The sequence below is a fragment of the Tenrec ecaudatus genome, chromosome 5 (genome assembly GCF_050624435.1).
Source record: "Tenrec ecaudatus isolate mTenEca1 chromosome 5, mTenEca1.hap1, whole genome shotgun sequence".
Taxonomy (NCBI): domain Eukaryota; kingdom Metazoa; phylum Chordata; class Mammalia; order Afrosoricida; family Tenrecidae; genus Tenrec; species Tenrec ecaudatus.
The window spans coordinates 57,540,521-57,554,151 of NC_134534.1; the positions used below are offsets into that span (position 1 = coordinate 57,540,521).

General features: G+C 42.5%; 1 protein-coding gene across 1 annotated transcript in view; it reads left to right on the forward strand.

Annotated features, from left to right (window-relative positions):
• ZNF704 (zinc finger protein 704) overlaps positions 1–13,631 on the forward strand; it is a 261,357-nt gene that overhangs the window by 55,420 nt on the left and 192,306 nt on the right. Inside the window, exon 2 of the mRNA XM_075549539.1 lies at positions 13,337–13,578. Coding sequence (XP_075405654.1) covers positions 13,337–13,578 — 242 coding nt within the window. The remainder of the gene's footprint in view (positions 1–13,336; positions 13,579–13,631) is intronic.

Here is a 13,631-nt window from a genome sequence, read left to right on the forward strand (position 1 = left end):
AGTTGGACTCCATGGATATGGTTATTCCTGTAACGAGCTTCTCAGAAACAGTTTTTCAGAAAGGCCAAGATGTGTTTTTTCACTTGCGTAATATTAATAGAAGACATGAAGCCCGAGCCAAGCAGTCTTCCATTAAAGAATTTTGCAGTAACATTTCATCCTAAATGTGCTGCTGACTAATTTGCCAATATGCAAGCCAAGTCAGGCTTTGTTGAATATTAAACAGTCAAGATATTAAAGTTAATACTTATCCTAAGCCCAACATTGCAGACACTGCTTGCCAAGACGGTGAAATGTTGTTGGATGTCTGATGCCACCACCGAGTGCAGGATTTCAGCACCTGCTTGCGGGGGTTTTACTGCTCAGCCCACATCGCCACCCTCACGCCAATCTGCTCTTTATCAGCGAGGTACTCAGTCTTAGTATAGAAAAATGCTGTACTTGAGGAAAAAGAAGTCAACAGATACTTCATTGATAGCAGGAGGCTAGGGTAATGATATAATCAGGAGCTTAGTAATTGGCAGCAATCATTTTTTAAAGTAGTTCTACAGCTATTCCTTAGGAATGAAAAGAATTGCCATCACACTAGTTTAATTTTTTCTTGTGTATTTAGCATGAAAAGTGGAGACAAGTAGGATTCTGCTACTTTTAGATGTAGTTCTATCAGTTGGAAACTCTGATCTTTCTTTGAACATGACCCTTAGTAGTAGTATTTCTTTTTCTATTATTATTTTTATTATGCCAGCACGATTTATTGTAGAGATTATTCTGTCACCATGGGATTGTCTTGTTGAAGATGAGTTAAATGCAGGTATGAGGAACCATGATGGCTAATGGTTATTTTTTTAAATAACTTTTTGTGGGCTCATACAACTCTTATCACAATCCATACATCCATCCATTGTGTAAAGCACATTTGTACATTCGTTGCCCTCATCATTCTCAAAACATTTGCTCTCCACTTAAGCCCTTGGCATCAGCTCCTCATTTTCCCCCGTCTTTCCCCACTCCTGCCTCCCTCATGAACCCTTGATAATTTCTCAATTATTATTTTGTCATATCTTACACTATCTGACATCTCCCTTTACCCACTTTTTTGTTGTCCATCCCCCAGGGAGGAGGTTATGTGTAGATCCCTGTAATCGGTTCCCCCTATCCACCCCACCCTCCCTGCACCCTCCCAGTATCGCCACTGGTCCTGAAGGGACCATCTGTCCTGGATTCTCTGTTTCCAGTTCCTATCTGTACCAGTGTCCATCCTCTGGTCTAGCCAGATTTGTAAGGTAGAATTGGGATCATGATAGTGGTGGAGGTGGGGAGCATTTAAGAGCAAGAGGAAAGTTGTATGTTTCATCGTTGCTACACTGCACCCTGGCTGACTTGTCTCTTCCCCGCGACCCTTCTGTAAGGGGATGTCCAGTTACCTACAGATGGGTCTTGGGTCCCCAAGTAGTATTTCTAATTAATTTTGTTGGTAGGTGTCATCAAGTTGGTTCTGATTCTCAGACACCTTAATCACAGTCTCACTGGGAGTCTGCCTCTTTTTCACTGACCCTGTACTTAACCAACACGATGTCCTTCTCCGACGATTGGTCCCTTCTCATAACATGCCCGAAGTACTGGAGAAGAGCTAGCTACCCGTGCTTCTGAGGACCATTTTTGCATAGCATATCAATAGTCTTTAATATTGTAGCTCAAAAGCAACAATTCTTCTATGATCACCTTTATTCCTTATCTGGGTCTTGCACGCATATGAAGTTAGTTGAAAATACCAAAACTTATAGGTCTCTTTCAGATGATGTACCCAATTCAGTATGTTGTTTGATTTCTTGGCTCCTACTTCCACAGATTTTGAATGTGAATCCAGGTAAAATGAAACCCTCAAGTTGAACATTTCTAAACTTTGCTCTTTTGTAATGTGTTTAAGTCTAGGATACTCAGTATGTGACGTTTGTATGCGTTATCAAAGCAAATTGAGAACAAACCCTAAGGTGGGGAAACACAACCTTACCTAGGAAATATTTTCTTATGCAGGTGGTCAAGTGTGACTGTGTGTATCCTTTGGGTGGATGGAAGGATTGTAAAGAGTTGCAAGGTCATGTGGACTACTTATTAACCTCGCATGACTTGTGCTTCAAAAGTGGTTTTTTGCTGTGTTGAATTTCATAGCATTTTCCAGAATTTTCATATACTTTTTGTTTCACTATGTAGAAAATCCCCAGAGATGAGCCAGACAGGGTACAATGTAGCAACGATGAAAAATACAGCTTTCCTCTAGTTCCTAAATGCTTCCTCTTCCCCCCTTTACCCCCCACTATCATCCGAATTCTACCTTGCAAGTCTGGATAGAGCAGAGGTTGTACAGTGGTGCAGACAGGACTGGAGGCACAGGGAATCCAGGACGGATGATACCTTCAGGGTGTGAGTGGTGATACTGGGAGAGGAGAGGTAGAGTGGGTTGGAAAGAGGGAACCGATTACAAGGATCTACATGTGACCTCCTCCCTGGGGGACAGACAACAGAAAAGGGGGTGAAGGGAGGCATCGGTCGGACAGGGCAAGATATGACAAAAATAATTTATAAATTATCAAGGGTTTATGAGGGAGGGGGAAGCGGGGAGGGAGGGGAAAATGAGGAGCTGATGCCAGAGGCTTAAGTGGCGAGCAAATGTTTTGAGAATGATGAGGGCAATGAATGCACAAATGTGCTTGACACAATTGATATATGTTTGGATTGTGATTAGAGTTGTTTGAGCCCCTAATAAAAAGATTTTTTAAAAACTACAAAGGGTATGCTTATAGTCTTGATCTCCTCCCAAATTAAGATAATATGTGCTAGAAATCTAAAGACAATAAATATCTCTACAGCAAAAAAAAAAAAAAATCCCCTCAGGCAAGTGAATTGGCTTCCTGTGGATTATTCCTGGAAACCTAATTAATCTCCAGAGCCAGTTCCTCACATCTGATTGGGCTGTGATGACTGAACAGGGGCAGTTTCACTGAGTGAGTGTTGACAGACATTATGACATACATTACAATCATCCTGATGATTGTAAATCTGTAGCGCAGCATTTCACTGAAGGTGGAAGAAGAATTAAGTAAGTGGGCTGATGTCAGAATCCATACTGGTTTCTGACATGTTGTCGGAATCCTTCTATGGAAACCACATGCTTTTGTTCTAAGACTGCTGAGCTTCAGTCCCTGACTTAGGAAATATTTGATAAATTCAATATGGCTAAATTATCATTAAAAAAAACTAGCTTCTCAGATGTAGCATATTCCTAGATATATGGTTTATCTTTTCCTAGAAAAACTAAAGCTGCTCATTGGAATGGAAAACTCTGAGTTTTATTTATTACTTAATTCAGTAATTGGAATATTCGCATATGATTGAACACTGACGCTTAGGTCCTTTACAGGAAATTCTCCTGGGTGATTGCAGTAAATGGTAGTAAAAGACCACATCTGACCCCTCTGGCTCTCCGATTGCCAACGAGACAGGAGTAAGTCATGCCTCCACCCTCCATCCTTCTTTACCTGTTCTGCCACCAATCAGTCCTCCCTCGCCACTCGGCAGGCATCTATGTTTCATTCATGAATTCCCTGCAATGACCACATTACTCACAATACTCAAGATCCAGGGGGTTTATAAGGGCAGTGAGCAGATTGCCCAGAGTTAGGACTATTAAAAAGTAAACATAGAGTCATTGTTCCATAGCAACACCTCTTCTCACCTCACAACTAAACCTCTGCCTGGTCCTCAGCCCCCCCACCCGTGGCCTCTGCCTCTGTGGACCAGGACGCCTACCTGTCGCTCTGTCTCACAGTCACGTTGTCTCGGTACTGCTCCTCTTGCTCTGCCCCTTAGTCTCTTTGGCACAGTCTCTGGTGCCTCTGTTCCTGGCCTCGTGCACGTCATACACAGAGCTGGGACATGTGTTTCCGAGGGTTATGGGCTTTCTCTGTGTGTCCAACATGACTCGGACATGAAGAGCAATATCTTTGAAGTGTGTGCTTCAGCTTTCAATAGAACATACCCCCAAGGAAGCAACGGTTGTAACTTGGTTAACACCTTCTAGTAATTTAGGAACTTAATCCCATAATCTTCTAATCTTGTCTCCATCAGCATACTAAAGAGCGTTCTCTGTCATGGGATTATAGCCACAGGCATACATTCCTGATGAATTGTATGTAATACAGCATACAAGGAATTATGGCAAGAAGGGCCCTGGTAAGTTGGTTACATTTCAGTAGTGATGCACTACCTGGTCAGTTGGTTACATTTCAATAGGGATGCACTACCTGGTCAGTTGGTTACATTTCAATAGCGATGCACTACCTGATAGGTTGGTTACATTTCAGTAGCGATGCACTACCTGGTCAGTTGGTTACATTTCAGTAGTGATGTACTACCTGGTCAGTTGGTTACATTTCAGTAGTGATGTACTACCTGGGTAAGAAAAAGAACTCAGTGGTAGTTGCAGTATACACACGTATCTGAATAACTGAAAGCAGGTAAAACATGTATATAAAGGAGATTCTTGAGAAACCTACTGATTTAAAAATCATGATTTTCTCATAATAGAATGATTTTTTAGGTTTTAAATATAAAACTACCCGTAGATATTGCGAAAATTGCCTATAAGATACAAATTTTGCCTATAAGTCCCCAAAGAAAGTCATCATTAACATTTGTTTTTATCATTCTATGGTATCTTTTGCTTTGGGGCCTTGGGAAGAGAATGTAAAGGCAAGAGATGGCCTTTAAATAACAAGTCATGAAACAGAGGCTGAGAGGCACTTCGGAGAGTCTCATTTGTAATTCTTATTTCCTGATAAATGACTAATATATCCTGGGGTGTCCATTGCATGTTCTGTTTAGCCTGTATTGATCAGACTGGCTTTACCAGAGGGTCTCTCCTTCAAATAATGGTTTTAAACTGAAGTACCGGACTGCAAGCATTCTTGTGTACGCTAAGTAAATGTCTAGTTATAAAAGTTACTCATTGGTACATTAATAATGATTCAGTACTTTAATTAAGACAACATGAAATAGTGTCGACTGCATATCACAAAATGATTGAAGATGTGAATCAGGGAGAATTCGCTGATTGGGAAAGTGTGGGGCAGGGGGGTAGAGGCCACTTTGTAATAGTTACTGGCACGATCCCTTCCACAATCTCAAATTTTAGATCACGCTTCTCAGTCCCAGTGAAGCTTCAGAACGGTGTGTGTGTGTGTGTGTGTGTGTGTGTGTGTGTGTGTGTGTGTTTTAATGAGAGGATTTTCTTTTTGCCTCTCACTTTACCTACATTACTGTGTTTGCCCTCTAGTTAGTGATTTACCTCTCTTCCCCTCCATCCCTGGAAACAACGAGAGAATGTTTCTGTTAATATAAAAACCTTTTCTTAACTTTTAATAATGGAGGTCTCGCACACATTTGGGATGATTATTTATTGCACTCAACGTTATTAACATTTTGGAAGGGTCTTTCGGACTATTCTCTTTTTATAGCTACACATCGCTCCCCCATGAAATCGGTTGTAACTCTTTTATCCCCAGTTACTATTCTTTCTATGTCATTAAACACGGAGCTGTATTTTGCTATTAAGCACACATTTTATTTATGCATTTTAAGGCAGACTTTCCTGATGAATATTTGTGTAGTTTCCTTTCTTCTTTTTTTTAAAGTTCTACAAGCGGTGCTATGATAACTATCTAGGTTACGTTTCTTCTCTCTAGACCTAGCCTTGCTACGGCAAAGAGAATGTATAACTTTAAGTGCACATTGCCAAGTTTAGCTAAATTGTGATGCTCAAATATAGCAGTATCTGAGCGTGTCAGTCCTCTGAGGTTGACCAGGACAAACCAATATATTCCTCATAAATTTTATGCATTTCATAACCTTACACAAACTTGCCTTTAAAAATAACTTTTTGTTACTTGGGGGTAAAGTTTTGACAGAGCAGAGCAGTTTTCCACTCAATAATTTATGCACATTGTGCTTTGTATCGTTGATCGCAGTCCCTGAAACGTGACACCATGGTTGTGAGGGATCAGGAGGTTGCCTAACAAAGCCCACTAGCACAGTGTTCTACCTGCTACTTTGGTGAATAGTGACTGAGCTCTTATAAGATCATGAATGTCTAAGGTGCAACTGTTGTCTCTATGTGGAAGAAAGAAGAATCAAGAAAGTTTAAAGATGCTTAGAAACAATTAGTTGAGGACTCATGGACCATGTGAGCAGCAATCTCTGTGATCCTGAGATGAGAAGAACTAGATAGTGCCCAGCTACCATTACTAACTGCCCTACAAGGGATCGCATGAGAAGGCTCTGAAGAGAGTGGGGAAAACTATGGCAGCAACACAGCTCAAAAATATGGAACAAAACCCCTTTCCTTTGTTGGGTGATTTTTATTTACTTGAAAACTGTTAAAAAGAAAGGATTCCCTGCCATGTTACGACTTAAAAATGATATGTGTGTGTCAAATTATGTAAAAAGTGAAAGGAATCTTTTGATTCATCCAGACTCTTAGTCTCCAATGTTTGTAGCTCTGGGGCAAACTGCTCTGTTTTAAACGCCGTGAAGTCAGGACTAGCTGATGAGCCTGCAGCATGCCTATTAATGCTCATGAACAAGGGTGCTCCCTTCATAGATAATGGACATATTCTGATAGCCTTCTTTTTTCATGACCTGGCGTATGTCCACTGATTGGTATTCTGTGCTTAGAAAAATCTAGATTTTTGTTCAACAGTTTCAACATTCAGAAATTTTTCTTACGGAAGCGCTTGTTCATGAAGGCACAGATTGTATGCGAGCGTTTTTTGTGCCATTATTTTTAATAATGAACATTCGAAAAGTATCCCAATGTCTGAAAAAAAGAGAATGATTTAAAAGTGTGACCTCATGAAATGGCACACTATTCAAAATGTTAAAAATACAATAGACCTAGAACTAACAAGAAAAGGTGCCAAGAATGTATTGTGAACTCAAAAAGCAAATGGTAAATAATACAGGAGGTATTATTTGTATCTACCGTATATACTCGAGTATAAGCCAACCTGAATATCAGCTGAGGCACCTAATTTTACCACAAAAACGACATTAAAAATGTGCTGAAAAACTTGACTTGCACACGAGTATATACGGTATTTGTTGTTTCTTAACTATGCAACCACTACACAGGTCTCCCCCACGCTAACCACCAGGAGTGTCCTCTGACACTAAGGAGCAGTGCCCGGAAAATGAAGGAGCAGTCGCAGCTACTTTATGGGAACGGGGGGAGGGGCGATTGAGCATTCCCCAGACCCCAAAATGGAACTTCCAAATCATACTAACAGTGCATAATGTCACTGTTCTTTTCTGTACTGTTAGTATGATCTCACGGACACGCGGCTGAGATGGGAGTGTGGTCTGCGGAAGGAGGTTGGCAGCACTGGGCTCATGGCTCCTGCCTCTTTAATGGCCTTGGAAAACAAATGCTCCCTGCTAGTTTCACTTTCACCTTCTCCCATGAAAGCCAAAGGCTGCTCAAATGCCTTCCAATTAGAGAACAGGGGTGCTAATGTGGATTTTTTAACTTGCTTTCACTAAAGGAAGCGTAAGCATATGCCCAAGGAAGCGTATGCATATGCCCAGATCAGTACCGGGAGTTCAAAGTTAATTTTCAGCAGTTTGAGTTTTGTAATAAACTACTGCACGCTGCCCTCCCTAAGGGTGTAGAACCAGGTAAGCAGGACTGAGAGGACTAGAAAGCTTCTTTCCCTGTATATCTGCGACATGCTTTTATTGTGTTTCGGAAGTTCTCACAGCAATGAGGTATTTTGTAATGCCCAAGCATTTCAAGTGAAACAAACACGAAAATGCAAAATGGGAAAGCAAAGTGTTTCGGTGAGACTAGGTGGTCTCTTGGCTTCCTCTTGCCAAACACGGTCTGATTCCATGGAAACACACCCAAAAGATAAGGTAATTGATGTTTCTTACTAGATACAAAGTGTTTAAATCATTACATGTTAGAAGAGGGCTCTCCAAAGAAGAGATTTCAAATCGGAAGGTCAACAAGAAGTTAGCCTGATGAGGAAGTGGGCACCGAGGAACACCACACCGCATGGCCACACCAGGTGCCGTGACCATCTGAGCTCAGGGGGGTGCCCACCGGCTTCTGACCGGCACAGAAGAACCGAAGACCCTCACTGAGAGAGACCTACCACTTCTTGAGTGCACTAAGTTGCTATGTGGCCATGCACCTTCTGTTTTCTAGACCAAACACTCTGGTTCCTTCTCCTTTGCCATCTGACCCCCCTTGGGTGTATTCCAGTTGTCAGCACCATCTTGAAATGCAACAAGGTCAACTGCTCCTCTTGCACTCCGACCCCGGGGGTACAGGACAGCTGCAGATTAGTCTCTGAGGTCAGCGGACACTCTCGATTCGTCCATCCCGGTTAAGACTGTTCAAGAGTCCATTCTGGTGTAGTGAAAGAAATCAGTTTTTGTAAACTTAATTAGTCAATTATTACCTTGAAATATCTTCAGTGGTTTTATAAAGCTTCTGGTAGGAGTCAAATTAAGGCAACACCAAAATTCAACCTTATGGGAAATCTCTAAATCCTTCAGGTTTCCTATGTATGTTTTTAAGGCCACTGAGGGTAGCAACTAGGAGCCCTGGTGTCACAGTGGGTTATTTGTTGGTCTGCTAGCAGGAAGGTCAGCAGTTCAGACCACCAGCCAATCTGGGAGAGGAAATTGAGGTTTTTACGCCCGTTAAGAAAGCCAGTCTTGGAACCCCACAGGGGCAGTTCTACTCTGGTCTGGAGAGTTGCTGTGACTGAGAATTGACTCAATGGCAGTGTGGTTTTGTTAGTTTGGGGTAACAAGTTTTCTTTTCTCTATTTTCACTGGAACATTTGTCCATGTGCAACCGTGATGGTGGTAGGAAATTAGTCGAATTTTGGAAACGATCAAGGTTCGGGGAAGATAAGCAATAGCTAACTTGTGGACAACCACACCGGCCCCAACCTGCCCCTTAGGTATCTCTCAGGGGGACTTCTCAGTCCCTACCTGTGCCCTATCCTCTTGCTTATACTACAAAGAACTGCCAAGCTCTGGGTAGCTATCACGTCTTTAACAGAATCCCATTCATTGCCCCTGGGTTTGAACAGCTTTACTTGTTGCTTACAAGGAGCCCTGGTGGTGTTGTGGTTTACAAGCTGGGCTGCTAATTGCAAGGCCAGCAGTTCAAAACCACTAGCCACTGGGAGAGAGTTCTGTTCTGCCCTATAGCATGGCTGTGGGTCAGAATTGACTCAATGGTAAATCGTTCATTTTAATTGACTTATTAGTGAGCTCTGTTCAGACCTTCTCTTTCCTTTTGCATTTTCCAACCCTGATCTTGGTGTTCGTTTCTCTCCATCCAACCCGAGTTTCTCCTCGCCCCCTTCCTTAGCTTGTTGTCTTTTGCCTGTTTTAAAAGTTACAGCCTAAAGTGATTTCTCAGATTGCTTCAATTTTTCCATGAACAAGAATATCAGCTCATATTTATGCTCTGCATAATTGATACCATCTCCAAGGAAGGAAACGAGCCGAGTCCCTGCAGATCTCCAGCACTGCAGTTTGCTTTCTCCACATCAGGGTATTGTGCAACTGAAGGGGGAAAAATCCAAGACCAAACAGAGTCCAAACTGCTGTTCCAGTGGACCCATGAGAAAAATGCCCTTCTTCCACGGTGCGAGGAGGCCAGCAAGCCTGGTTTGAAGAGGGGGCGGGGGGCATTTAACCCCATCTCAGAGCCATGCTGGATCCAACTCATACTTGCGGGTAGCAGCCTGCGTTAAAGCAGCAAGGAAACGATACAGTCTTTGTGTTGCTTGCTTGCAGCAGTTTCCCACTTGCTGCTCGGAGGCTTCTTGGGAATGGGGTTTCTCTCTGCGTTGCTTACGATTTGGTTCTTTCCCCCTTTAAACTTTTACGCATACACACCTCGATTGGCGGATAACTTACATGTTGTAACATTCATCCCATTGTAACAGTGATTTCTTTTTCATTTGAGTAAGTTCATAGTGTTGTATAAATACTCCCACAGTCAAGTTTGAGAACAACTCCAGTATTCCAGAAGGTTTCCTTGTATCCGCCTACAATCAATTCCTCTTCCCAACTTCAGCCCCAAGCTGTGGAGATGATTCCTTTCGGGTAATTTTATCTGTGGGATCCTATCTTCCTGTTTTGGTTTTCTTCTGCCAATCTAAATAGAGGTTCAGATTGGTGCTCCTTTGCAGTAACTGCATGCCAATTCGGTCCCCACCTAACACTTCCCGGCCTCTTTCCTCTTCTCTGCCACGTTGCTCAGAATCCTTTATCACCCATCGCAAAACACCCCCTCCTGTGTCGCAGTCAAGCTCAGCTTCTCAAGAGTTGACTTCATGAGCTTTCTAATACCTCTTCTTGTTTTTATTAAGTCCTTTGTGAAATCCTTGAGATATGTAATACATGTTCCTCCTTGTGGTCTTTTATTCATATGTGCAAGCTTTAAAAGTCATATATTTCATGCCTGCACCTGTCACCCATGCCTTCTACCAGCACTGCAAACCTATGTCCAAGTAGCCAAAACCTGTACTAGCCTTGGAAATTTCTTCTGCCTTCTTCTTCATTTCTAGTTTCTTAATTCCACTTTTAACAAGGAATCAAGACTACATGGTCTCTGAAACCCAACACAATGTTAACATTTTCTGGTTGCCGTGGAGAGATTAATTTTATGCTTTAAATGTATTATCGGGGATTTATAGCTTGCATTGTTGCATATTACTATAATTTAGTTTATTGTACAGTTTTGGCAAGGAACATGGCATACAATTATAGCCTGATTTCTCTAGGAAATCTAGTCTACTTTGTATTAATACTGCTCTGGATGCCATTTCCCTACTAAAGTTTACAGCTGAAAGACTGCCTGTGAAATTTTTCTCTCCTATTAAACTTTAGATGGATTTCATTTAACCAACCCAGTTGGCCTCAAGGGAGGAAAGGATGTCAGTTATTTTTCTACCTAATACTAATGAACACTGTGTATTTAATAAGGCTATTGTTTGGCAATTATAGAAGAACTACATATAATCAGGCTTAGTGTTAAAAATCAGCCCTCAGGGTACTTCCTTTGTGTCTACTATTTATAGATTCCTGTTAAATAGCCACAGGTTGACAAGGGACTGTTACAGAAGAACAAAGCATGTCCTTCTGACCCCCACAGGACTCTCTGGGTGGCACCAAAGAGTGAGCCGTACATCGAGGCACCTTTAGAAGGCAGGCCTGTGCCCTGCTTCTGAGAGGGCCAGTCCTGAAAACCCCACGCAACCATCCTATCTGAAGGTCCCCAGTCCCCGAGAGTCGGAACTGACGCAAAACCGAACAGCAGCGACAACTCACCTCCTAGGTCCAAGGAAACACAGTTGCATAACAGAGCGATTAGTCAGAGATATTTAAAATACTTATAACTACATCTGTCAGTTTTCCAAAGTGTGTTTTAATAGGCAAAGCCTCACGTTTTTTCAGGAAATTGAAATATTGTTTCTTTCTATGTATCCTCATGCCATACAAATGTAACTCTTACGAGCAGACATTCATTGTTTGTGGGCCCTGGATTTATTTGATCGACACATGCTAAGGAATATGGTGACTTTTACTGAGTTACACGTCAGCCAACAGTGGCTCACTGATATTCCCGAGGAGCCAGGGACTATGGAAAGAGGACCTTTTCCTCTCTGTGAAAGGAATGGGCTCAGGAGCGCACAGAGCTCGATCTAGCGTTTCATGTGTTTATGGAGAAATGCATTCCAACCTAGTGGATTCCAAATCGGGAGTTAGGACTCTGGAAATTCTCCTGTGTGGACAGATCTTGTGAGTCCAATACACATACTTCTCAGCATCCCACTCGGAGATTTCTAGTACTTCATATTGTAGTGCGCTCGTTTCTCTAGCATAAATGTTCTCATTTCATTTAGAAAATGCCTTTGGTTTGTGGCTTTCGATTCTGTACTTCTAAATCTATTTGCTCATCTGAAGTTTCAAATGCTTTGTGATTTTTCCCCGCTCCTACTTAAAATCCAAAATTAGCATTTCTTTATTCATGTAGATAACTAAGAGTTTATTGACTCTACAAGTTGACTTCGAGGAGCCTGTGGTGTGTAGTGGGTTGCATGTTAGACTGTTATCTAAAGGTCAGCAGTTCAAAACTACCAGCTGCTCCTTGGGAGAACGAAGCTGGCTTTCCGCTCTCATCAAGAGCTATAGATTTGGGAAACCACAAGGGCAAAACGACCCAGTCCTCCGGGGTCACTGTGACCCTGGGTTGACTCGATGACAGTGAGTGAATGACAAGTTGATTCCACATAAGGGAGTGATTATCTTACAGACATGGCAAACGTCTCATAAGTGTGTGCATAAGACACCCACCCCTGCTAAATGTGGCTGGAGTTACTAGATGCTGGTGGTAGGTGCCGTTAAGTACGGTCCAGCTCATGGCCACCCTCGTGTCTGAGTCCAACAGAATAAAACATTGCCTGGTCGTGCATGCCATTACACACACACACTGCTGTGTCTGAGTCCATTGCTGCTGCCCCGGGCACATACCGCATAGACTGATTCTTCTTTGTGCGCTTAAAACTTTAAACCGTTCTCATTTAAGATACCAGTTACCCCCCGCCCCCCCAAACTTTTCGTTAGCTGCACCCTCCTCTTTGGTATCACAAATTCCAAAATAATGAGATTTCATTTGATTAAGATTCAATTTAATGAGATTTAATTTTGTGCTTTTGTTATGCTTTAATCACCAATTTACTTAGTTAAAAATGATATGAAAAAGAGTGTAACTTCATCATATGGCTGTAGGAAGGTGAATAGTAAGGTCTTAACTGGGAAGGCAATGGATTAAAAAACAAGTCTCTGAACTAAGGAGGTTGTGGGTCTGATCGATATTAATAGTCAAAGCTAAGGCTCGCTATAGATACTTCAAACATGGACACCAACATTGCAGTTCCTTTGCTTGTGTTTTCTGCGTTCTAGAGGAGAAAATGAAGGTTTAAGCAGTCGAAGTTTTTAGAGAGGCTTTCTGTTTTCGAGTCTGCCCAGGTTTTGTGCAATGTGTCATCCGCGACACTGCTGCGCCTGACGACAGACGTGCCTGCGGTGTAGGACTTGGTGATGCCAGCTCGGCTTTGTGTTGCCCGCTCCGCCCTGAACGACGAAATCCTCAAGAAGGGCAGACTCGCTCTCCTCCGAGCCTGACACACGATTGTGCTAAGTCGGTGTTTCGTAGGAATAAGGATGTTTTCTCTTCATTTCTTGTTTACAGGCGGGGAGCATTAAGCGAGACATGACCTTCACGTTTCAATCGGAAGACGTAAAACGTGACTGGAGTAAAAAAATGTCTCACCAACACTGGTTCCCCTTGGCCATGGAGGAAGATGGAAAAGCAGCAGATACCAAAAAAGCCCACCGAGCCCTTGACCATGACAAAGAGAACACTCGCTCCATCTGCCTGCTCGAGCAGAAACGGAAAGTTGTTTCTTCCAATATTGACGTTCCTCCGGCAAGGTAAGAGAAAGCGACGCCCGCCCGGCTGGGTCTGCTCGTCCTGGAGGGGTGGA